The sequence below is a fragment of the Mandrillus leucophaeus genome, unplaced genomic scaffold (genome assembly GCF_000951045.1).
Source record: "Mandrillus leucophaeus isolate KB7577 unplaced genomic scaffold, Mleu.le_1.0 Scaffold209, whole genome shotgun sequence".
Taxonomy (NCBI): Eukaryota; Metazoa; Chordata; class Mammalia; order Primates; family Cercopithecidae; genus Mandrillus; species Mandrillus leucophaeus.
In genome coordinates this window covers 2417669-2441687 of record NW_012102132.1, presented here as the reverse complement: position 1 = coordinate 2441687, position 24019 = coordinate 2417669, and the positions used below count along the sequence as shown (strand labels likewise).

General features: G+C 37.8%; 1 protein-coding gene across 1 annotated transcript in view; it reads left to right on the top strand.

Annotated features, from left to right (window-relative positions):
- Window positions 1-24019, top strand: part of MED14 (mediator complex subunit 14) — an 87187-nt gene that overhangs the window by 35235 nt on the left and 27933 nt on the right. The window contains exons 12-21 of the mRNA XM_011980198.1: window positions 592-670; window positions 4612-4771; window positions 8914-9108; window positions 9503-9637; window positions 13287-13363; window positions 19064-19224; window positions 19311-19457; window positions 20125-20216; window positions 21164-21316; window positions 21949-22218. Coding sequence (XP_011835588.1) covers window positions 592-670; window positions 4612-4771; window positions 8914-9108; window positions 9503-9637; window positions 13287-13363; window positions 19064-19224; window positions 19311-19457; window positions 20125-20216; window positions 21164-21316; window positions 21949-22218 — 1469 coding nt within the window. The remainder of the gene's footprint in view (window positions 1-591; window positions 671-4611; window positions 4772-8913; window positions 9109-9502; window positions 9638-13286; window positions 13364-19063; window positions 19225-19310; window positions 19458-20124; window positions 20217-21163; window positions 21317-21948; window positions 22219-24019) is intronic.

Here is a 24019-nt window from a genome sequence, read left to right as displayed (position 1 = left end):
AGTGCTTTTCTAATTTTTTCTGTACTTTGTCCCCATTAATCAAAATCATTTTGTGTCTTGCTTTTTTTGCTCATTATTTACTAGCATTTTCTACTGTCATTAAAAATTCTAACTGACTTAATTTGCAAGCTGATCTTCAGCCAACAGCTCTTGCATATGCCAGAGATCATTTGTGTTTCATAAGTAAACATTTCAGTGGAGTTTTTGATTTTATGATTTTTAAGGTTCTAAGTCTAGTAATACTGTGAGTTTTAAATACTTATAATTTAAAAATACTGATTAAGTAGACTAAGAGTTTGGGGAATTAAAATATAGGCAAAAAATGGATTCATGTATTTGTTACTTGTTCTTGCTGCCAGTGTACATTTGCTATTAATTAGTTGTCGTATCTATAATGCTGCCTAAATGTTAAAGAGGGAAAACAAACTAGGTTGGCTTATTTCTCATGATACATTTAGTTTAATTTTTCTCTGACTCAAAAACAACATAATTTTCTGCCTTAAACAATAATTTTCATTTGTTTTACACTACTTAGATAAAGGTTTTGTTTCCCATGTAAGCAGTTAATTAATTAGGTGCTTTATTCTGTAGACCAGGCCACTCTGGATGACATGGAGAAGTCTGTGAATGATGATATGAAACGAATCATACCCTGGATTCAGCAACTTAAGTAAGCTTATTTATATAGCTCAAGACTAAAAATGGAAACTTATTTTGACAAGATGTTTTGTTCTCCATCATTACTTTTGGTCAGTCACTGTCCTTAAGGTTTATGACATGAAACTTAAGTGCCTTTTGGTATCTTGGAATCTAAATTATCTTGAAATAGTTCCAAGATGTCAGTTTCTCATATCAAATTCTCTTCTAGAGCAAATATAGGTGTGAACGGCATAACACTCAACTTTCATCCCTTACCACATTTTCTTCTGTACAAGCACTTTACAAATCACTTAAACAATGAATTTTATTGTATCAAGTGTTCTCTGTAGTAAAGTCCTATTTGTTCTTATCCAGGGTAATCATCGTGGTTGACTACCAACTGACACTTTCAAAAGTCATTTCTGCTTCTCGAACACTGTCATTCAATTTGGCTCAAAATCCTTTAAATGCTTCACACTGTTAAAGTAAATAAAATTGAAAATGGAGCTAGATATAATTCTGTGGAGTTTCATTACCACTCTGGTACACAAAGGTACCCTTATAGCAACTCTAACAAACTCTTTCTTAAAATTAATAAAACAAAATTCCAAAGAATAAAAAAAAATTCAGAGACTAAAACCAAAACTGGCAAATGGAGAAGGCAGTATGGGGGGCAGGTGGGGCTTGTCTAAAGAAAAGACTATAAAGTGGGATCTATTGTTCTTACAATCTTTTAGCCTCTGCCCTTCCCTTTAGCCAATATTTGAAAAATTCAATATAACCAAGTAATGTTTTCATTAACAGGGTATGATTTTTTTTTTTTTTTTTGAGACAAGGTTTTGCTTTGTTGCCACCCAGGCTGGAGTAGAGTACAATAGCGTGATCTCAGCTCACTGCAACCTCTGCCTTCCAGGCTTAAGCGATTCTTCTACCTCAGCCTCCTAAGTAGCTGGGACCACAGGCGCATACCACCATGCCCAGCCAATTTTTGTTTTCAGGGATTTTTTTTTTTTTTTTTTTTTGAGACAGTCTCACTCTGTTGCCCAGGCTGGAGTGCAGTGGCGTTATCTCAGCTTACTGCAACCTCTGCCTCCCGGGTTCAAGGGATTCTCCTGCCTCAGCCTCCTGAATGACTGGGATTACAGGTGTGTGCCACCATGCCAAACTAATTTTTTGTATTTTTAGTAGAGACTGTTTCACCATGTTGGCCAGGCTGGTCTCAAACTCCTGACCTCAGGTGTGATATGCCTGCCTTGGCCTCCCAAAGTGCTGGGATTACAGGCATGAGCCACTGTGCCCAGCCCAGGGAATGATTTTTAAAGCCAGTAGATAGATAATATTATGTGAGCCTTTATTTTTGAGCAGCTATTTAGTTTATCTGTATGTGAAAAAAAAATCAGTCATTAATCTGGGTAGCGATTTCTAAAACTTTTAGTGTTTTAGCATCATTGTGCATTTTGGCTAAATAAGCAAGGTTTAAATATCCTAACATGCTTAATAATTCACATCTTGCATAACTTGAGGTTGTTTATCTGGCAGTTCTAGCTGCCCAAAATATAAACTAAAACCAGAAAGCTAAGTCCCAGAAGCCTTTAACTCACCAAATGTGTGCCTGTACGTAAACTTACATAATTTATTTATAAGAAAAGTCCCCTGATTGTCATTTATAATAGTGTTTCTCAAATGATCTGTGGTGAATGACCAGTTTGTCACTAATCTATCATGGGACACTGATTTTTCGAAATAACTTTATTGAGGTATAATTTACATACCATAAAAATGCACCCATTTTAAGTGTACAATTCAATGATTTGTTGTAAATTTACTGACTTTTGCAACCATCACCACAATCCACTTTTAGAACATGTAGGACATTTCCATCACCCCAAAGAAATGTCCATTTATAGTTAACCATCCCAACCTCAGAAAACTCTGAATCCATTTTCTATTTGCCTTTTCTGGTCATTTCATATAAAGTAGAATCAAAATATGCTGTCTTTTGTGACTGGCTTCTTTCACTTAGCATAATGTTTTCAAGGTTCATCCTTATTGTAGCATATATCAGTACTTCATTCCTTTTTATGACTGAATAATATTTCACTGTATGGATATACCACATTTGGTTTATCCATTCATCAATTGATGAACATTTGGATTGTTTCCACTTTTTGGTTATTATGCATAATGATGCCATGAACATTCATGTGTAAGTCTATATGTGGACTTATGTTTTCTTTTCTCTTGGAGTGGCACCAAGGAGTGGAACTGCTAGGGCGTACAGTAATTTGTTTAGCTTTTAAAAGAAAATGCCAAACTGTTTTCCAGAATGACTGTGCCATTTTACAACCGCATCAGTAATGTTGCGAGAATTTCCATTTCTCTACATCCTTGCCAACAATTGTTACTGTCTTTGAATATAGACATCCTAATGAGTATGAAGAAGTATCTCATTGTAATTTTGATTTGTATTTCCCTAATAATGATGTTGAGCATCTGTCTGTTCATGTGATTACTTTTTTAAATAATGTGCAATAAAAATGCATTCCAGGAAAAAAGAAATGAAAGAACATGTACAAGATATAAGCCCCAGTGTTTTTTTATTAGAATCAACAGATAAAGTTACACTTCACTAAATATAATCAGAACAAACATAGGAAAAAAGAAAATTATAGAAACTGTGTACATTTTTCATTGAAAGTGTACACACACGCAATTAATATAGAAAGTCACTTAGACTCAAGTTTTTTGTCCCACAGAATCATAACAAATAGTGAAGAGTGAGATAGCAATTTCAGATCGACTTTGAAAAGACCACCTGGTATATCAGTAGTTAGAATTTTTAATGTGACACATGAGCTTGTTTCTTGTTTGTAATAACTTGTCTGTGTTAGATTGATGATCATGCTAATCATGAGAGATGTTTCTCATGTTTTCCTTTTAATAACATACATAGTAGAGATATCATTCTCACAAAGCTATGTTGATGGGAATCAAAGTAGAGATTTGAAAGAAATTTTAGCAAGTTCAGGATATTAATTTTTAATTTTTATTCAAAATGAAGCAAGTGATGGTATATTTTCAAAATTTATCTTCATTCCTTCATCAGTAACCAATTCTTGCATTAGATCGTAAAGTTGTAGTTAAATTTTTCTTTCAATGAAAAAAACAAAACGGTTTCCAGAACAGTTGACAAACTACCCTTAAAATGTCATATATTATAACGTGGTTTTACTGCACATGACTGGTATACAGTTTGTACCACATGCAACTTGCCACACAAATGTATCAGCACCCAAACTGGTCTTTGCCCTATTCATCAAGGCAAGGCTGCTGATATGAGCTGGGATGTTGTGGCATTGTTATGCTGCTGTGAAAATTCTTGTTTTCTGTAGTTTCATTATGCATCAGTGGAGTTTGTGAACCAGCCATTTTATCCCTTTTTTACATATTATATGGTATCCTAGTTTCAAGGATAGATAATCACATACAAGGAATAAGAGGAGTACTATATTAAAAACATCAGTGAAATCTGGCAGCTTACCTTTGTGGGAACAAAGGTAGTTAATACTACTGGGACCTGCTAGGTATACTACACACTTGACACATACACAATTTAAAAACTGGGGCTATATAAAGAATATTGAGATTAGTTGATGCTGTCTTTAAACTATAGGAAATCTGTCACTCCTTATAATAAACTAATATAGTATCTCATCCTTATAGTTAATTCTACCTTATAACTAGGATCATTCACATTGTGGTTTAAACTTCTTAAACTAAAACTAGAATTGACGGTCTAATGCAAAACTATGAAGAAATGATTTGTCATTATGGCCATGTGTCCTTTTATTAGTTCAGTTAAATTTCAATTAATTGTTTTTTTTTAATGGTCTTTAATCATTCGTAAATCGATAGCACACAGATAATCAGAAAAGTCTGAGATTTGATGTGGATTATCACTTTTAAATTCAGGTTTTGGCTTGGACAGCAGCGTTGCAAGCAGTCTATAAAACATCTGCCTACGATAAGCAGTGAAACATTGCAGCTTTCCAATTACTCAACTCATCCTATTGGAAACCTTTCTAAGAATAAACTGTTCATTAAACTTACCCGCCTTCCACAATACTACATTGTAAGTATGCAAAGGAGTGATTTAGAGTGATCAAGTTTAGTAATTCTGTTAGTATCTTAAATGACTTATTGTTTAACTTGCCAATGAATTTTATTGAATATTTGACTTTCATATAGTGATTCTCAACCCAGGGGGTTAGAATGGGGGAGAGAGGAATGTCATGTCTCAGTTGGGGAACATAAGGTATAACCCCATCCCTCACTCTAGGGTCTGTCCTATCATGAGGCCTAGTCTTTGATTGCAATGAGACATCTCTGTAAGAATAAAAAATTTGAGAGCAATTCCTGTAAAGGTCTGGTGATGTTTTGATGTCAGATAAAGTTGTTTGACTTGAATATTAACTTGTATAGTGAAACCTTTCAAATATAGACTGGCTGAATTGGCTTTATTTTTTCATCCTTCATTGATTGAAGGCATCTTTCTTTTTATTGAGTATGTGTTCCTTTTAGTGCACAGTGAGGTCTTCTCTTATTCCTTTTTCACTGTTTCTGTATGTTTTCTAGTTTCTTTATTTTTGAATTAGTTAAAATTTGCAATAATTTGAAATATGAGCTCATTCTGAATATATTTTCCTGCTTGTTGAAATTTCTGGCCGGGCATGGTGGCTCACACCTGTAATCCCAGCACTTGGGAGGCCGAGGCAGGCAGATCACGAGGTCAGGAGATGGAGACCATCCTGGCTAACACGATGAAACCCCATCTCTACTGAAAATACAAAAACAAAAAATTAGCCAGGCATGGTGGCGGGCGCCTGTAGTCCCAGCTACTTGGGAGGCTGAGGCAGGAGAATGGCGTGAACCCAGGAGGTGGAACTTGCAGTGAGCCGAGATGGCGCCACTGCACTCCAACCTGGGTGACTCCGTCTCAGAAAAAAAAAAAAAAGAAAGAAATTTCTGTATATATACCAAGTATACCAAGTAGATGTGTTGGCTAAGAATCTATGTTTTACAAATATTAATTCAGGCCAGGTGTGGTGGCTCACACCTGTAAAACTAACACTTTGGGAGGCTGAGGCAGGAGGATCACTTGAGCCCAGACGTTTGAGATCAGCTTAAGCAATATAGTGAGACCTCGTCTCTTACAAAAATAAAATAAAAATAAAAATTTTAATTCAAGATTGTTGGTTGAAAGTAATAGGAGTGAACTTTTTAAGGTTTTGACCTGTACTTTTAAAAGATATTATTTTAAAAGGACACCATGTGTAGGCTAACATATCTTAAGCTCGGGATACTTACGTAGACTAATGAGTCTGTCATTGATCTGAATTTTACTTTTTTCTGAATTTTAAAACAGCAGCTGTAGAACTAGGTTTGGCCCACAACAAAAGACTATTGTTTCAGTTCTCAGTGAGCTTGCTTGGTCTACATGTGAAATGATAATACAGAATACATGCATCATAGCGAAACCCATGAACATACAAAGATCTCTTATAATCAACCATGCACAAAATAAAATAAAAATGGTTATAATTTATTATTTTCTGACATTTAGCATCAACAAACAACCAGGCTTTAATGTCAGTGACCAGTGATCTATTATAAAGCAATAATTTGTTTCACATGGTTTAGACCAAAACTGAATGTAGATTACTCCTCGTCCTCTAGATTTATCACTTAGGGGAGATATGTTCATGGAAGTGGAAAGAACTACTACCATGGACATTAAGAAGAACAGAGGAAAGTCTTGCTGCAATTGATCTCCCTTTAAATGTGTTTCTGCCATTTTACCTTTCTTTTTTGGTTAGCTTTATTAAGATATAATTTACATAAAGTAAAAATACAAACTTTTTAGCCTGAGTTCTGATAAATGCATACAGTTGTGTAGCCTCCATCTGAGGACACAGAACAGATCCATTATACCCCAAAATTCCCTCACAATACCCCTTATGATCAGTCCCCTCCAACTAGTAATCACTGGCCTGTTTTCTGTCTCTATAGGTTTGCCTTTTCTGTCCAGTTTCTTTGACTCAGCATAATGCCTTTGACATTCATCTGTGTTGTTGTGTGTATAATAGTTTCTTCCTTTTGTTGCAGAGTAGCATTCCATGGTGTGGGAGTACCACAGTTTGTGTTTAATGAGTCACTCATTGAAGGACATTGGGGTTGTTTCCAGTTTGGGGCAATTGTGACTAAAGCTGTTAAACATTTGCATATAGATTTTTGTGTGTGCATAAGTTGTCATTTTTTATTTCATCTTGGATAAGTAACTAGGAGTGGGATTATTGGGTCATACGGTAAATGTGTGTTTAACTTTGTAGAAAACTGCAAGCTGTTTTCCAAAGTGATGTACTATTTTGCATTCCAGCCAGCAATGTATGAGAGTTCTAGTTGCTCCTCATTCTTACCAACAGTTAGTCATTAGAATTTTTAAAAAATATTAACCATTCTGATAGGTATGTAGTGGTGTCTTATCGTAGGCCTAATTTACACTGCCCTAATGGCTGAAGATGTTGAGCATATTTTCATGTGCTCATCCTATCTTCTTTGGTGAAATGGCCATTTGACTTTTAATTTTAACATTTCCTGAGGTACTCATCAGTGTGATGCTTTCCTGAAGAGTATGTGTGGGGAGGAGGGGTAGCAAGGGAGAAAGGAAGCAGGAAGAGAGATGGGAAAGAATGTGTGTTGGTCAGGAGCCTTTCCTAATGGCACTTATTTTTGTCACTAAAGTATTTAGGGACTTTTCTTAAATTTTAGCTACACCTTGGAAACAGTAAGCAGGTATAGTAGGAAGAGCAAGGCCTCTGGAGCCAAACTTCTGGAATCAAAGCATGAGTCCGTCACTTATTACATGTGTGACCTTGGGCAAGTAACTTGCTTTTTTTGTGCCTTAGTTTCCTCATCACAAAAATAAAGATAGGCTGGTTGCGGTGGCTCATGCCTGTAATCCTAGTACTCTGGGAGGCCTAGGCAGGCGGATCACCCGAGGTCAGCAGTTCGAGACCAGCTTGGGCAACATGGCAAAACCCCTCCTCTAATAAAAATACAAAAAATTAGCCTAGTGTAGTGGCACACGCCTGTAATCCCAGCTACTTGGGAGGCTGAGGCATAAGAATCGCTTGAACCTGGGAGGCGGAGGTTGCAGTGAGCTGACATTGTGCCACTGCACTCCAGCCTGGTTGACAGAGTGAGACTCTGTCTCAAAACAAATAAACGAAAAAACCTACTTCACAGGTATGTTAGCATCTGTGAAGTATTGGGACAATACTTGGCACATATTAAGCTTTGTATCAGTGTTAACTGTCAGTATTGTTACCCTCACAGTGACCATATTTTTCAGTTGAAAAATTAGGGTTTGTTTTTACATATTTCCAAGTATGAGGGTTGGTTGTCATTTTTCTCTGCCTTAATAATGGAATTTTTAGGATGTTTGAGTGGTTAAGGGAGGCAGCAGAGCAATTTAAAATAGATACCATTCTAGAAAATCTAGCAGACTGTATTAGTCTGTTTTCGCGCTGCTGATAAAGAAATGCCTGAGACTGGACAATTTACAAAAGAAAGAGGTTTAATTGGACCCACAGTTCCATGTGACTGGGAAGGCCTCACAATCACAGTGGAAGGCAAGGAGGAGCAAGTCACAGCTTACGTGGATGGTGGCAGGTAAAGAGAGAGCTTGTGCAAAGAAACTCCCATTTTTAAAACCATCAAATTTCGTGAGACCCATTCACTATCATGAGAACATCACAGGAAAGACCCGCCCCATGATTCAGTCATCTCCCACCGAGTCCCTCCCACAACACATGGGAATTATGGGAGCTACAAGATGAGATTTGGGTGGGGACACAAAGTCAAACCATATCACAGACCTATTGGATTTAGGCATAATTTTTTATTTTCAATTTAAAAACTGAGGTATGAATATCAAGAACACCTAACACATAATAGTTTAAATGCCCCATTATACTTTATGGTTGCTTTTGCTTTTATCATTCTTCTTTGGTCTCATCTACTTTTTGGAAAACAAATTATGTATTTACTAGGAATGCTCTTTTTTGATACGATTGATTTAACCTCTTTTTTCTTTTTTTTTTTTTAAGACATCTACATTAGATTTATAATTCTGAGCCTTACTTGATGATGTACAGAGGAAAATATCTGACACTTCTTATTTCTCTGAGTCTTATTTCTTTTTGGGATTTTTAGGTTGTGGAGATGTTGGAGGTTCCCAATAAACCCACACAACTGTCATACAAGTACTACTTTATGTCTGTGAATGCTGCAGATCGTGAAGACAGTCCTGCAATGGCATTGCTGCTACAGCAGTTCAAGGAAAACATCCAGGACTTGGTTTTTCGTACAAAAACCGGGAAACAGACCAGAACCAATGCCAAGCGCAAGGTATGATTCCATATGAAAATGAGCACAGAATTTGTGTGTGTTAACTTGGTTGTGTTCTTTACTCATTTTTAATATGAGAAAGAACTAAGATACGGTTTTTAAGAGACGAGGCAGCAATAAGGCTTAAGTAACAATTGTCTACATTTTCTTGAAAATGCTTCTGTTTTAATTAAATAATTGTCCACCATTTTCCATGAGATAACTTGTTAAACACAAAATATTTACTAATAAATTACCAGTGTTTAGGTCAGTATTTACTCAGTAAATACAATAACATTTGTTTTGGTTAACCCTGAGCTTTCTTCCAGTATTTTAACTATCTTAATGAATTGTATCACATGTACTTTTTTTTTTTTTTTTTTTTACCTGTTTGTGTTCTTTACTTAAATTCTAGTTGTCTGATGATCCATGTCCAGTAGAATCCAAGAAAACAAAACGATCAGGAGAAATGTGTGCCTTCAATAAAGTTTTAGCTCACTTTGTCGCTATGTGTGATACAAATATGCCATTTGTAGGACTTCGGTTGGAGGTAATTTTTTTGGAACAGTTCTGAATACCCCAAATGAAAGAGTAGTTTTTAAAATGTGTTGCTCAGGGTATATATAGATTCCACTAGGAAAAGCAGAATGTTTGTGATCCTGTTCAGAGTGGTAGGGTTACAATCATAGCATCTTATGGTATACATGTAAAACATGGCTTGAATTATTTCATCTCTCTGATTCCAGATTCTGGGTCTTCTGCTCTTTATGGAAATTGAATGTAAATTTTTCCCAGTTAAAAAAAGTGGACAGGGCTGGGCACGGTGGCTCACACCGAGCGCTTTGGGAGGCCGAGGCGGGTGGATCACTTGAGGTCAGGAGTTTGAGTCCAGACTGGCCAACATGGTAAAACCCTGTCTCTACTAAAAATACAAAAATAATTGGGGCATGGTGGCACATGCCTGTAATCCCAGCTACTTGGGAGGCTGAAGCAGGAGAACTGCTTGAACCCGGGAGGTATAGGTTGCAGTGAGCCAAGATTGCACCACTGTATTCCAGCCTGGGCAACAGAGCAAGACTCTGTCTCAAAAAAAAAAAAAAAAAGGATAAAAGAAAAAGTGGACAGGCTGAGTGCAGTGGCTGATGCCTATAATCCCAGCACTTTGAGAGGCCAAGGTGGAAGGATTGCTTGAGCTCAGGAGTTCAAGACCAGCCGGGGCAACATAGCAAGACCGCGTCTCTATTTAAAAAGTTAAAGAAAGAAAAACAAGTGGACAGTTTTTAAGAATTAACATTTTACTTTTATACCTCTTAGTAGGAGCATTGTTTTAGGCTATTAGAGACGGTTAGTTGATAGCTGGGTGGCTTATTTTTGAGTTGGTAAAGCCATGTATATTGCTTAAGCCCTAGTAAAACTGGGATCCTTTCTAAGAAGCAGATCAGAAAGAATATTAAACTAAATTTTTACTTTTCTCACATGGGAGAAGCAATAGATTTATGCAGAATTAGTGCCTTTAAAGAATATGCAGTTGTGATATCCAATATAATCCTCAAACGTGAAAGGGAGGTAACAGACCTGTATTTTTTGTATTTCCAAAAAGGAGTTTGGCCAAGGATGGGTAGCCGCTCAAAAGTGATACACTAAAACCCCAGTTATTTCCCTGCAGTTTAAAGTTTTATGTTTTGTAAGAATCCCCTCCTCTGTAAGTTATTGTGAATGAAGGAGAGACCTGGAAATGTGGAAATGGACTTTTTCAGCTGGGCTGATGATGATGGCCTTGGGAAGATTTGTTGAAAATAGCTTTCATGCTTTAGAACAGGGATTGGGAAACTTTTTCTGTAAAGAGCCAAATATAAATATTTTAGACTTTGTGGGTCAAGTGGTCTCTGTTATAGCTACTCAAATCTGCTGCTGTAGTGTGAACCAGCCAGAGCTGATATTTAAACAAATGAGCATGGCTGTGTTATGGTAAAACTTCATTTACAAAAACAGGCAGTCGGCCAGGCGCTGTGGCTCATGCCTGTAGTCCCAGCACTTTGGGAGGCCGAGGTGGGCAGATCACCTGAGGTCAGGAATTTGAGACCAACCTGGCCAACATGGTGAAACCCCGTCTCTACTAAAAATACAGAACTTAGTTGGGCATGGTAGCGGGGGCCTGTAATCCCAGCTACTCGGGAGGCTGAGGCGGGAGAATCGCTTGAACCTGGGAGGCGGAGGTTGCAGTGAGCCGAGATCACGCCACTGCACTCTAGCCTGGGCGACAGAGCGAGACTCCTTCTCAAAACAAACAAACAAACAAACAGAAAATCCAGGCAGTGGGCTGGATTTGGCTCATGAGCTGTTGTTTGCCAACCCCTGCTTTACAGGACTTTGGGATCTGCAGGCAGAGGATAAGGTGTGAAATTGTAAAGAGCCCAGAGAGAAACCCAAGCCTAGAAACAGGCACCTAAAATAAATACTCTTGTCCTTGATGACCCAGCTCCTAGAACTGTGAGCTTGATGAATGTCCTCTTATCTGGATACTGGCCTTAGCTCCTAAACTGTAGTGTGTCCATGTTTCCTATGTAATTGACTGTATTCTTGGACTCTTTTATTATGTTATTTGGATTGATTATATGAATGTCATTCAGTTAACTACCTTTGCAGTGGGAAGGGAAGATGAATATATGGTGCTGGGGCAAAGCAGTGCATTTATATCCTCTTTTCCCTACCCACAGGCCAGAATTTGCAAAAATGTGCATCTTTGTAGGCTTACGAAGGTTAATGACTGTAGACATACGTCCTCTCTTTCCACCTTCTCTGTATTCTTATACTTGCTGCACATATGGGACATAGATGAACATTCTGTAGTGCTCTATTGAACTCAAACTCTTAAAAACTTACCTACTTTTTATTCTCAGTGAACATTCTAGCTGTGTTAAACATAAAAGCAAGCACATTTTCTACTTAAAGTAATTTAGGCTGAGATGTGACTAACTAAAACTAAATCTAATCTTATAAGAGATGTTTATATATCTTTTTTTTTTTTTTAAATGGAGTTTCACTCTTGTCACTCAGGCTGGAGTGCAATGGTGCGATCTCGACTCATTGCAACCTCAGTCTCCCCGATTCAAGCAATTCTCCTGCCTCAGCCTCCCAAGTAGCTGGGATTACAGGCATGTGCCACCATACCTGGCTAATTTTTGTATTAGTAGAGATGGGGTTTCACCATGTTGGCTAGGCTCGTCTTGAACTCCTGACCTCAGGTGATCCGACCGCCTCGGCCTCACAAAGTGCTGGGATTACAGGTGTGAACCACCGCACCCGGCCGGATGTTTATATATCTGATTGGTAGAATAGCAGCAACATTTTTGAGCTGGCCCACACTTCATTTCCTTTTGAATCTGAACCCCTACTTCCTATCTGGTAGCAGCTATTTTTCTAAACCTTTCCCTTTCCCAGGCCCAAAGAGCGGGGCTCACTTAAATACTTGGAACTTCCTTAAATCCTTTCCAGAACATGGTAGATATAAATAGTCTGTCATGCAAGACCTGGGAATATCTGCCAAAGGCAAGCATTTCTTTAGATCAGATGACTTTCTGGCATACTGTAATTACTTGCAGTCCCATGGATAGGGTTTCAGGCACTATCTCTGCATTTATCTTTTTAATTTGCTTTCTGAATCCTTTAATTGGGAAAGAGATGTCATTGGGTAAATGCACAAATTGGAAATCTTTTCTTGGGTTTCACATAGGAAGTAGTTTAATTCTTAAAAATATATTTCAGAAGAGTTGTAAACTAAAAAATATTGTTTAGAAATAAGCTACGACAGTGACTCAAACATTGTTTTGAACAAACAGTATAGAATTACACGAGAAAACCATTCTTATTTTGTAGTGGCCTCTTGAACTACTAAAATTGATTCTAGATTACTTTTGGCTCACTGCAAAAATTAGACTAATCTCCTGAATTTTGAATATTTGCCACTTGTGGAGGTGTTTCTTAAACTAGATGCGCTGGGACAGCTTTGAGTTCCACTGGACTTCGTATAGTTTCCCAGGAAATCTAATGATGGGGATAATACTCATGCCTAATACGTTGTAATTTGGGGAAAGAATGGCCCTATAACGTGCCACAAGAATAGAGACTGTAGTACTTAGAAATGGTAGTTGTTTTTGTAAAATTGGTGGTCTGATATAATTCTGTTTTTCTCTTTCTAGTTGTCCAATCTGGAGATTCCACATCAGGGAGTGCAAGTGGAAGGTGATGGCTTCAGCCATGCAATTCGCTTATTAAAGTAAGCCCCTGTCATGTGTTTCACTTGGTGCCATATGTTGCAGTCACACTCTGAAAGCTGCTTCTCTTCCATGAGACAACATAAAGCAGTGTTCAGAACCTGTGGGTGTTGTAGATTTCTGCATAGAGTTACTAGGGTCTGGGGGAAGATTCCCTTTAATCTATGGAGTGGCAATCCAGCATCACTTGGTTTTTTTGTTTTGTTTTGTTTTGTTTGTTTGTTTGTTTTGAGACAGAGTCTCGTTCTTTTGCTCAGGTTGACTGGAGTGCAGTGACACAATCTTGGCTCACTGCAACCTCCCAACCTCCGCCTCCTAGGTTCAAGCAATTCTTGTGCCTCAATCTCCCAAGTAGCTGGGACTACAGGCGCACACCACCATGCCCGGCTAGTTTTTGTGTATTTTTAGTAGAGACAGGGTTTTGCCATGTTGGCCAGGCTGGTCTCGAACTCCTGGCCTCAAGTGATCTACCTGCCTCGGCCTCCCAAAGTGCTGGGATTACAGGCATAAGCCACCGCACCTGACCTCACTTGGTATTTTTGGATGTCTTTTCATTCAGCAGATATATATTGAGTGTGACTGTGTGTCAGGCTTGAATTCTGACATCCCCTCAGAATGCTGTCGGTTCATAAAGCAGAGGAATATGGGCTAGTTCAGAAGTCAGGAAGGGTATCCCTGAGGAGGTACCAGTTGTACTCGGACTGAAGGAGAGGTGAGAATAAGAGGAAAGTGGGGCAGAGGTAGTGGAGGTCCTAACCAGAGGGATAACTGCTAATGTGAAGGCTTAGAGGGAAGAGAGAGCTTGGCATTTTTGTGCTGAAAGGAGTTCGGCATGGCAGGAGATGGGAGAAATGAGGCTGGAAATGTAAGCAGGAATTGGTCAGATCCTTTAGGCCTATGTAAATGTCCTTCAACAATTTAGGTTTTATCCTAATGACACTAAGAAGCTATCAGATGATTTTAAGCTAAAACTGACATCATTAGATAGGTGTTTTTGAAAGCTCAACCTGATAGCAATATGGAGAATAAATTGAAGGGGAACAAGACTAAAGTAATGAAGTTGGTGAAATGGTTCACATTAGAGTTGTTGGTAGCTCAGAGCAGGGTACGTTCCGCAAGGGGTTAGGAGAGAAAGTATTCACGAGTTGTGATTAGATTGGTGTTGAAGGTGAGAAAGAGGGGAAAGTGGCAAAGATGATTCTTGGTTTTATCTTGGGCAAATGATGGATGGTGGCAGTGCTTTCTGAGATAAGGGACACCAAAGATGTGAGTTTGAACGGACTTTGCTAAGTTTAAGGTGCCTGAATACCCTTTGGGCATGTGTTTCAAGCTCAGGTAACAGATCTGGGAAGGAGAAGTAGATAAAGTCATCACCATGGTGATAGTAATTGAGCTGGGGTAGTAAATTATATCACCAGGAAAGAATATGCAGGAAATGGGCATAGGGCTTAGTTCTAATGGACAAAGGACGAGGAGCCAAAGGATGCTTAGAAGTAAAGCTAATGTGGTACATGTGCTTTATAAAGTGACCCAGTATGGACTTGCAAAGCCAGAATACCATCTAAGAGATCAACCTTTTTGGTCCAGGAAACAGATTTCTTTGCAAAGGAGAGGTACACTTTATTGTTTCCCAGGTGTTGCTTAATGATATAAATTATATAAGCAATTTTTATTTATTGAATTCCTCTGTCTGCTAAGACATAGCAGCTCTGCAATTTGAGCAATGGGGCTTTACCATTTGTTATATAGGAATCTGTTTCTGTGGAAGGTAGAGCTAGCAAATAGTGTCACATGACCCATGTGTCATTAGTGCTCCCTTTAGATACCACAGAATTGAAGAACTAGAATAGTTCCTCTTCCAGGCTATCTTAACACCATTTCTACAAAAACATTTTCAGGAGAGAGAGAACTAGTCATAAATTATAATGGAAATCAGTAGGAAAATGCAATACTTTCAATTGCGTTTGGTTTTGAATTGCTTTGCCTTGAATATAGGTTATTTTTTTTTCTTTTTACTCTTCTTGGCACCTGTAGATAAGTTGATAATTTGCATAATATCTTGTTCTCGGCATTTTTACAAGAGAAATTTCAGTCTCCTTTCTTCTTGAACTCAAGGGAATGCATAAGAGTCCTACCTAGGAAGGAAGTACTTTATATTTTTTTAGCTTCATTTTATAATAACTCTTAAAGTCTTTAATCCTGGCTTTTGTTTTCTTTATTTTAAAATGTAAAGGAAAATATACATAAATGGATATGTTAAAGATAACTGTTTGTCCAGTAAGTGCTGTCCATTGTTGGAGTAGGGTATAGAAGTGAAGAAGGAAAAAGTAAATAATAAATGTCTCAACATGATTTTATTAAAATCCTATATAGACCTAATTAGTATGGAATTGGACTCATGCATTTATTTTCAGAAACTCTTGTAACAAGCTTTTAGTCCTGGATATATTAATATTGAATATGAATATGAGTTGATACTTCAAAGCTTTAAAATTGGCACACTTTCCTTCTCTTTGCCAAAAATACATTCTGTTCTTGTTCTACTTTATCTCCTTGAAAATGTATTGAGCAGGCCTCCTTGATGCATCTCTGCAATCATAGTATCAAATGTATCATGGTAAACTTCTTCAGTTGCTATGGTTCATGGACCTGTTGCCTTGTGCAAATTCAAGAACCTTGATCCTATAACCCAAATCAGGCTTGGGACACAAGTTTTGAGAGCGGCATGCTCATGGTGCCTAGTTTTGAACACTTCAGCAAACTTCCCACCTTCTCGTTGAACTCATGTCACAGTCATGCGCAGTAGTAAAGGTCCTCTGGCCACACCCACGAGGGTTTTTCATTTCCTCCATTGTGTTTCTTTGCCTCCTATAGCTTATGCTGATAATGCACAGGCACAGCTCTGTTTTTGCAAGTTGTGCGGCCCAGCTTGTCCTTCACACACGTGTACAGTCTTTATAAAAACCTCTTCACTTTCCTTTTAGGCACACTCATGCTGCTTTTGCTAGTACTTTCAGTGATCTCCCTGCTTTTGCACTGCAGGGCCATAGTGGGGTTAATGATGTTTGTAAAAGCCCTCACAACAAAGCTAATACACATCTGCCAGACCATAAAAGACCATAACCTGGCTCCTCAATTTGTTTAATACTGAGAAGTACAGGAGAAAAGTTGGTTAGGAGCAGCCGTGTAAAGCAAACATTTTTGAATTGGTAAAAATTTTCAGATAGGTTAATCCATTGTCCAGAAAATATCTTCCACGGTTCTTAATTTTTGGCTACTATAGTAGTATTTTGCAGTATTTTAAGTTTGTAACAATTTTGTCAGGTTTCCTTTTGGGGAACCTGGTTTTGGGTTGTTGTTTTTTTCCCCCTCATATGATCATGCTGGGAAGATAAAAGTTACAGTTTATTTTTATTCATTCTGTTCCATTCATAACCTTAAAAGCAAGTAACTATTTTACGGGTGCCTTGAGGTAGAGCTCATTGTATCTGCATCACAGATTAAAGTGATATACAATGCACTTTCAGGGTTCCGCTGTCCCTAAGAGCATAAATGGAAAAGAGGCTTACACTAATGTTAGTTCTCACTTGAACACATACTGGCTTCTGTGCTTTCCTTTTCTAACTAGATAGATTTTGTGAAAAACCTGTTTTATTTGAAAGGAAGATAATGTACTGCATTTATATTTTCAAACTTGAGATTTAAAAATCTGTCTGAATTGGCTGCTTTATAACTCCTATGGGGAGCGCTATGTTGTGAGGGGTAAGGGCAGGCAAGTCGTCAGTATACCTGTCAAGTTGAAAAACAGATAAGTGTATGCAATTTCTGTAATAACTACCCAAAATATAGTTGCACAAAATCTTTCTGGTAGTGATAAAAACTATATAGTGTGAAAGATTAACTTTTGAAAAACTTCAAAAGCTGTATATTGAAGAGGAGCTGTGATAGAAGTTTTAATTAGCACATGCAATCTGTTTTTTGCTCTCAAGTTGTTTATTCCAGGTCAATGGTTCTCCACCCCAGGGCAGTTTTGCCCTGCAGGGGACTTTTGGCAATGTCTGCAGATGTTTTTGATCATTTACTGAGAAGAGGGAGTAGGAAGTGCTACTGGCACCTAGTTGGTAGAGACCTGGGCTGCAAAAAACAGCCCCCTCACCCCACAACAAAGGATTTTCCAGCCCCAAATGCCAATCCTGCCAAAACTGAGAAACTTTGTTCTAGGTGTTATATTCTGAATTAAGGGGTCTGAACCAAGATTCCATAATTCCAATTATATTTGTTGGTTTTTTTTGCCTCAATATAGATATTTATTGTACCAAATCTGAGAATTAACCACCTTCTGTATGAGGTAAAGGTTATATATAATTAAATAATATCTCTCTTTTGTTTTTTTTGTTTTTTTTTTTTTTGAGACGGAGTGTCACTCTGTTGCCCAGGTTGGAGTGCAGTGGCCGAATCTCAGCTCACTGCAAGCTCTGCCTCCCGGGTTTACGCCATTCTCCTGCCTCAGCCTCCAGAGTAGCTGGGACTACAGGCGCCCGCCACCTCGCCTGGCTAGTTTTTTGTATTTTTTAGTAGAGACAGGGTTTCACCGTGTTAGCCAGGATGGTCTCGATCTCCTGACCTCGTGATCCGCCCATCTCGACCTCCCAGAGTGCTGGGATTACAGGCGTGAGCCACCGCGCCCGGCCTATAATATCTCATTATTTTATCTCTTACTGAAATTAACTCATAAATAGCTAAAATATATTACCTCATAATGTTTTATGACCAATGAGATAGTTTGTAAAGCTGTAGAAAGAACATGCATAGGTAGATATTTTAAGAAACCAAGCTACTACATTCCTCTTGTATATGTGATGTATGTGTGACAATATGTATGTTAAACGAGTTAATACATGTAAAGGTCTATGAAAATAAGGGTTACCTCTACAGAGGAGGAGGTGGCAAAGTGGGGATAATGAACCTGGAATTTTATCATGGTTATTCAGTCAGTGACCAAGATTTGGTTTTACTGCAAGGGAGAATTAACATACATGGGGCCAGGCTTGGTGGTGTGCATCTGTAATTCCAGCTACTTGGGAGGCTGAGGTGGGAGGATCGCTCAGGAGTTCAGGGCTAGCCTGGGCAACACAGCAAGACTCCATCTCTTAAAAAACAAAACATATGAATACCTGCTGTGTCAGCCACCATAAGCACTTTCATTTTCTTCATCAATGACACATAAAGTAATTCTTCATCTCTATTTTGTAATTGGGAAATTCAGAGACATTAAATGTGGCAAGTCAGAGTTAGAATGTGGGTCTCTGACTCCAAGGCCCTTATTGTTTGTACTGTATCATCCTGTCTTCAAAGAGTGGTTTTATAAGGATTTGTTCCCCTTAGCTTTTCCTTGAGGATGTTCTAGATAGATTTTGTAGAAAACCAGTGTTCTTGATTTTCATTCTGTAGAATTGTAGTCTTTTTTAAAGAACAAAATTATGAATAAAGACAAACATCACTGTTAAAATGAGAGTTCTAATCCATATTGATGTGAATGGAAATGGATTAAATACTATTAATTGCTGTGAATTGCTTCCTGCCTTGGCAGAAGGTATCTAGAAGTGGAGTTTGAACTGAAGCTCTAATGTCATACCCTGTCATTGTGTACATTGCGCTTTGTCTGTGTAAAGTGTATTTCATATGCTGTCTTTTATCACCAGAATTCCTCCCTGTAAGGGTATAAGTGAGGAAACCCAAAAGGCTCTGGACCGCTCTCTTCTTGATTGCACTTTCCGATTACAAGGTAGAAATAACCGCACTTGGGTAGCAGAGTTAGTGTTTGCAAATTGTCCACTTAATGGCACTTCTACCAGGGAGCAAGGTGAGATGTTTCACACATTTTGTCTTTGCATATTTCTGGATTTTTTTAGTATCGGTTACTATTGATATTCTCTTTTAATCCTGTAGGCCCATCCCGGCACGTTTACCTGACATATGAAAATCTGTTGTCTGAGCCTGTTGGTGGTAGAAAAGTGGTTGAAATGTTTCTTAATGACTGGAATAGCATTGCACGATTATATGAGTGTGTGTTGGAATTTGCACGTTCTCTACCAGGTACATGTAGAGATAATCTCCTTTTTAAATAAATAATAATAAAAAAAAAGTCCATACCCTTTTTTTTAACTGAAGAAGTAAAACATGCACAGTGTTCAAAGCAAAAAAAATCAAAAGTATATCTAATAAAACTTAAGTGTTCCTTTCACTTCAGACTTCAATTTCCTTCCCCTAAAGACAACCACTGTTAAGTTTCTCTTGTTTGCAAAAATTTTACACACAGGTATACTGTATCATAATAATAGTGCTCATTTACTGTGTGCCATACAATATTATAAACAGTTTGCTTGTGTTAACAAATGAGTTATCTTCACAGTCTTCACAATCACAATCATGAGGTGAGTATTATTCCTCATTTTACAGAAGAAAACAAGTTGCAAAGACTAAGAACTTTGTATAAAGTCCCATAGCTAGTGAGTGGCAGAGTTGGAATTGGAACCCTTTAACCACTATGCTAGACTGCTTCAGTGTATCTCACCTGCCCTTGCCCCCTTTTGTAGAAATGGAAGCATATTATTTATTATGCTGTTGCTTTTTTTTAAACTAAGTTACTTAACTAGAGACCTGTCTGGGCATATAATATTGCCAAAATGCCGTCTTATTCAAATTTATGTTTTAAAATTTTACATGTATAATATTAATCTCCTTTTTGTTTCCTTCGGTTTAGACATACCCGCTCATCTAAATATTTTCTCAGAAGTTCGTGTTTATAATTACCGCAAACTTATCTTGTGTTATGGAACCACCAAGGGAAGCTCAGTAAGTCTGATTGAAATGCTGAAGTTCCTGTCTTACGAATTTTTTAAAAATCAAGAATTAAAAAAACATGAAAATTGCCTTAATATAAGTAAGAGCTCAAGTAAAAGTTAGGGATAAAATGGTAAATTTTAAATGCTTGTGGCTATAAATATAGTATACTATAATGCTTAACTCTTTAAAATTGAAAACAAAAATAATAACCCTGTGATGGGGTATATGATGTTGAAGCAATTTGGATAAGGTAATGTACTGATGGTGTTTGTATTTTTTTCTTCACTGATTACAGATTTGCTTGGCAATGTGATTATTGTAAGGAAAATTATGTATGAGTGGTTATAACAATATGGGATGTTTTTGCTTTTGGGCACATGGATGTTAACATTGTTTCATCTTAATCTTGAAGTATTTCCTGTAATCTGTAGTTCTTTATTTTTTTCCCACCTCACATGTAAAGTCCTAGAAATGTAGTATAAAAATGCAGCCAACTGGTTTCTCTCTAGACTTCTACGTCAAGTAATGTCAGGTTACTTGAGCTTTTTAATATCTATTAACCAAATGTATCTGTGTTCAGAGTGGCACCCTTCCCCTTTATGACAGTGCTCCTTAGTTGATGGTACCAAGAGTGTGACTCTTCTTTAGTTCAAGAGAAAAATGAAAAGAAAAACTAATGATAATTTTCAAATAAAGTTTAATAAAGTTGTTTTAGCGCCTTTCTGTTTTATTTAGTAAAAAAGGACTAACACATGGTCAGGGAATGTACTTTCAATATTAACACATATTAGCACATCTGGAGTTCGAATCCAGTCTTATTTTATTGCTTGTTTTCCAAAAAAAAAAAAAAAATCTCCTTTAGATTTTTGGCATTTTGCCTTACTTTTAACATTTTTTCCCCCTACTTGAATCTGTTACTTTCTCAGTTTCTGAAACATGTAATCTTTTTCATTTAGATTAGTATCCAATGGAATTCAGTCCATCAGAAATTCCACATTTCTTTGGGAACTGTTGGCCCAAACTCAGGTTGCAGTAACTGTCACAATACCATTCTCCATCAGCTTCAAGAAATGTTCAACAAAACACCAAATGTGGTTCAGTTATTACAGGTAATTAAGTTTATTTTCTGTCTAAAAATAAGACTTAGTATGCCAGCCGTGCTGGTTCACACCTGTAATCCCAACACTTTGGGAGGCCAAGGCGAAAGGATTGCTTGTTCTCAGGAGTTCAAGACCAGCTTGGGCAATGTGGCAAAACCCTGTCTCTATAAAAATACAAAAATTAGCCAGGTGTGGCGATGCACGCCTGTAGTCCCAGCTATCTGGGAGGCTGAAGTGGGAGGGTCACCTGAGCCTGGGGAAGTCAAGGCTGCAGTGAGCCGTGATTGTGCCACTGCACTCCAGCCTGGGTGGCAGAATGAGACCCTGTCTTAAAAAACAAACAAACAAACAAACAAAAACAGCATTTAGTGTCTCAGGCAAAACTCTTCAAAAGATCATGGAGACTTGTCTTTAATGACTAAGGCTGATAACTTTTGTCTTCTATATCTTGAACACTTCTTTGAGAATTTTCTTTGATTCAATGTGGACCCAGTGATCTAGTTTGCATTCTCTTCAAGGGGAAGTTTTATGGAATCTGCCAGAAGGACGTTGTCTTGTTTTTGACATTTATACACTGAAAATTCTGAGGTTTTAACGTTTGTACAGAAACTGGCTGCTCTCACTGTGTTTGTTCCTTTTAGGTACTGTTTGATACTCAGGCTCCATTAAATGCCATCAACAAACTCCCCACTGTGCCCATGTTGGGCTTGACCCAGAGAACCAACACTGCCTACCAGTGCTTCTCCATTCTACCACAGTCATCCACCCACATCAGACTGGCCTTCAGGAACATGTATTGCATCGATATATACTGCCGGAGTCGAGGTGTTGTGGCAATACGGGATGGTGCCTATAGTCTTTTTGATAACAGCAAATTAGTTGAAGGTTTCTATCCTGCACCAGGACTAAAGGTAACAGACTTTAGTGTTATAACATGAGTAAACATAAAAATTATCTCTAAAATAGTTTCTTTGATGGGGAAATAATGGGGAAAAGCAACAAATTCCTGTTTAAATTTAATATAAATAGCAGTGTTAATTCATCATCTCTATAACTTCATTCTGAAGGAGCTAGAAGTTCTCATAAAATGCCGTGCTTATGTGTATGAGATGATTAAAATATTTTTCTTTACATTCTTACCTTCTGATTAGTAGGGTGAAGATACTAAAAAGAGTTGTATTTGGTCTTTGGAACTTTAAAAGTAGTTTTTATCATTGATTTTTGAAAAGATTTGGTCATCAATTCTACTGTGATGCTTATTTATTTATTTATTTATTTATGAGACAGAGTCTCACTTTGTCACCCAGGCTGGAGTATAGTGGCACGATCTTGGCTCACTGCAACCTCAGCCATGTGGGTTCAAGTGACTCTCCTGCCTCAGCCTCCCCAGTAGCTGAGATTATAGGCATGTGCCACCACACCCGGCTAATTTTTGCATTTTTAGTAGGGATGGGATTTCACTATGTTGGCCAGGCTGGTCTCGAACTCCTGACCTCAAGTAATCCACCTGCCTCAGCCTCCCAAAGTGCTGGGATTACAGGCGTGATGTAATCTGTGCCTGGCCTGATGCATTTTAAAAATGTAAGGTCCTGGACCCTCGCAAAGTGCTAGGATCACAGTAACGTGTGCCTGGCCTGATGCTTTTTAAAAATGTAAGGTCCTGGACTACAACTGCCAGAGTGGTTAACTGATGTGATAGCTCAGTTGTATGTGTTTTTTGTCTGGAGTCAAATAAATCTAAAAGGCTTGATTTGAAAAATAGTCTCCTGCAATTCACTCTTGTCATTTTCTTGCTCCCCAGATGCCCTGTTTTCAATTCTTATATAGCTGATTATCTTGGTATTTATATCTTTATCTCTAAGTAGAATGCCTACATTGCTATTTGTTTACTTTTTGGTTGAGGGCATTATCTGATTCTCACAATGGAAGATGAGCATTCTTTTTTTTTTTTTTTTTTTTTTTTTTGGAGACAGGATCTCGTTCTGTCCTCCAAGCTGGAGTGCAGTGGCATGATCATGGCTCACTGCAGCCTCAACCACCAGGGCTAAATCCGTCCTCCCACCATACCACCTCAACTTCCCCAGTAGCAGGGACCACACCCGGATAATTTTTGTATTTTTTGTAGAGATGGGATTTTGTCATGTTGCCCAGGCTTTAGTTGTTATTAAATTCTTTTTTATGTGTGCCTTCCTCCTTCTAGGCTGCTCTCAGTACATAAACACATTTGTCTTTCCTCCTATCTTGGTAACATGGTTAGGTAGCAATTTTGATTAGATTATTTTTCAGCATTTGCACTGTTATGAATATGTAAGCATTGCTGCAACCAAGCTTACTATGATTATTTTTCCTGTCTTGCTCAACATTTTATTTTATTGGGAATATTAATTGGGTCTTTTTTGGTTTCACTTTCTCTATAGTACCTATCACTAATTAACCTTAAACTCTCTCCTATTTATATAACTCCTTTTAGTATGTTCAAACATATCAAGATACCTTATTGATTTAATCTTGAAGAAATCTCTTCAATAGGCCTCTGACCTGCTCCAGTTTGAACTGATAGCAGTCTGGGCCTTCTACACAGTTTTCACTTAGGAATCTGCAAAAGGATGAAAGGGGAGATTCCTCTATTTCTCTTTTATGTTGCATGTTGCATGCCTTGTGTCGTGGGCCCCTTGTTTTTTTTTCTTAGTTTATTTCATTGTTTTGATTACT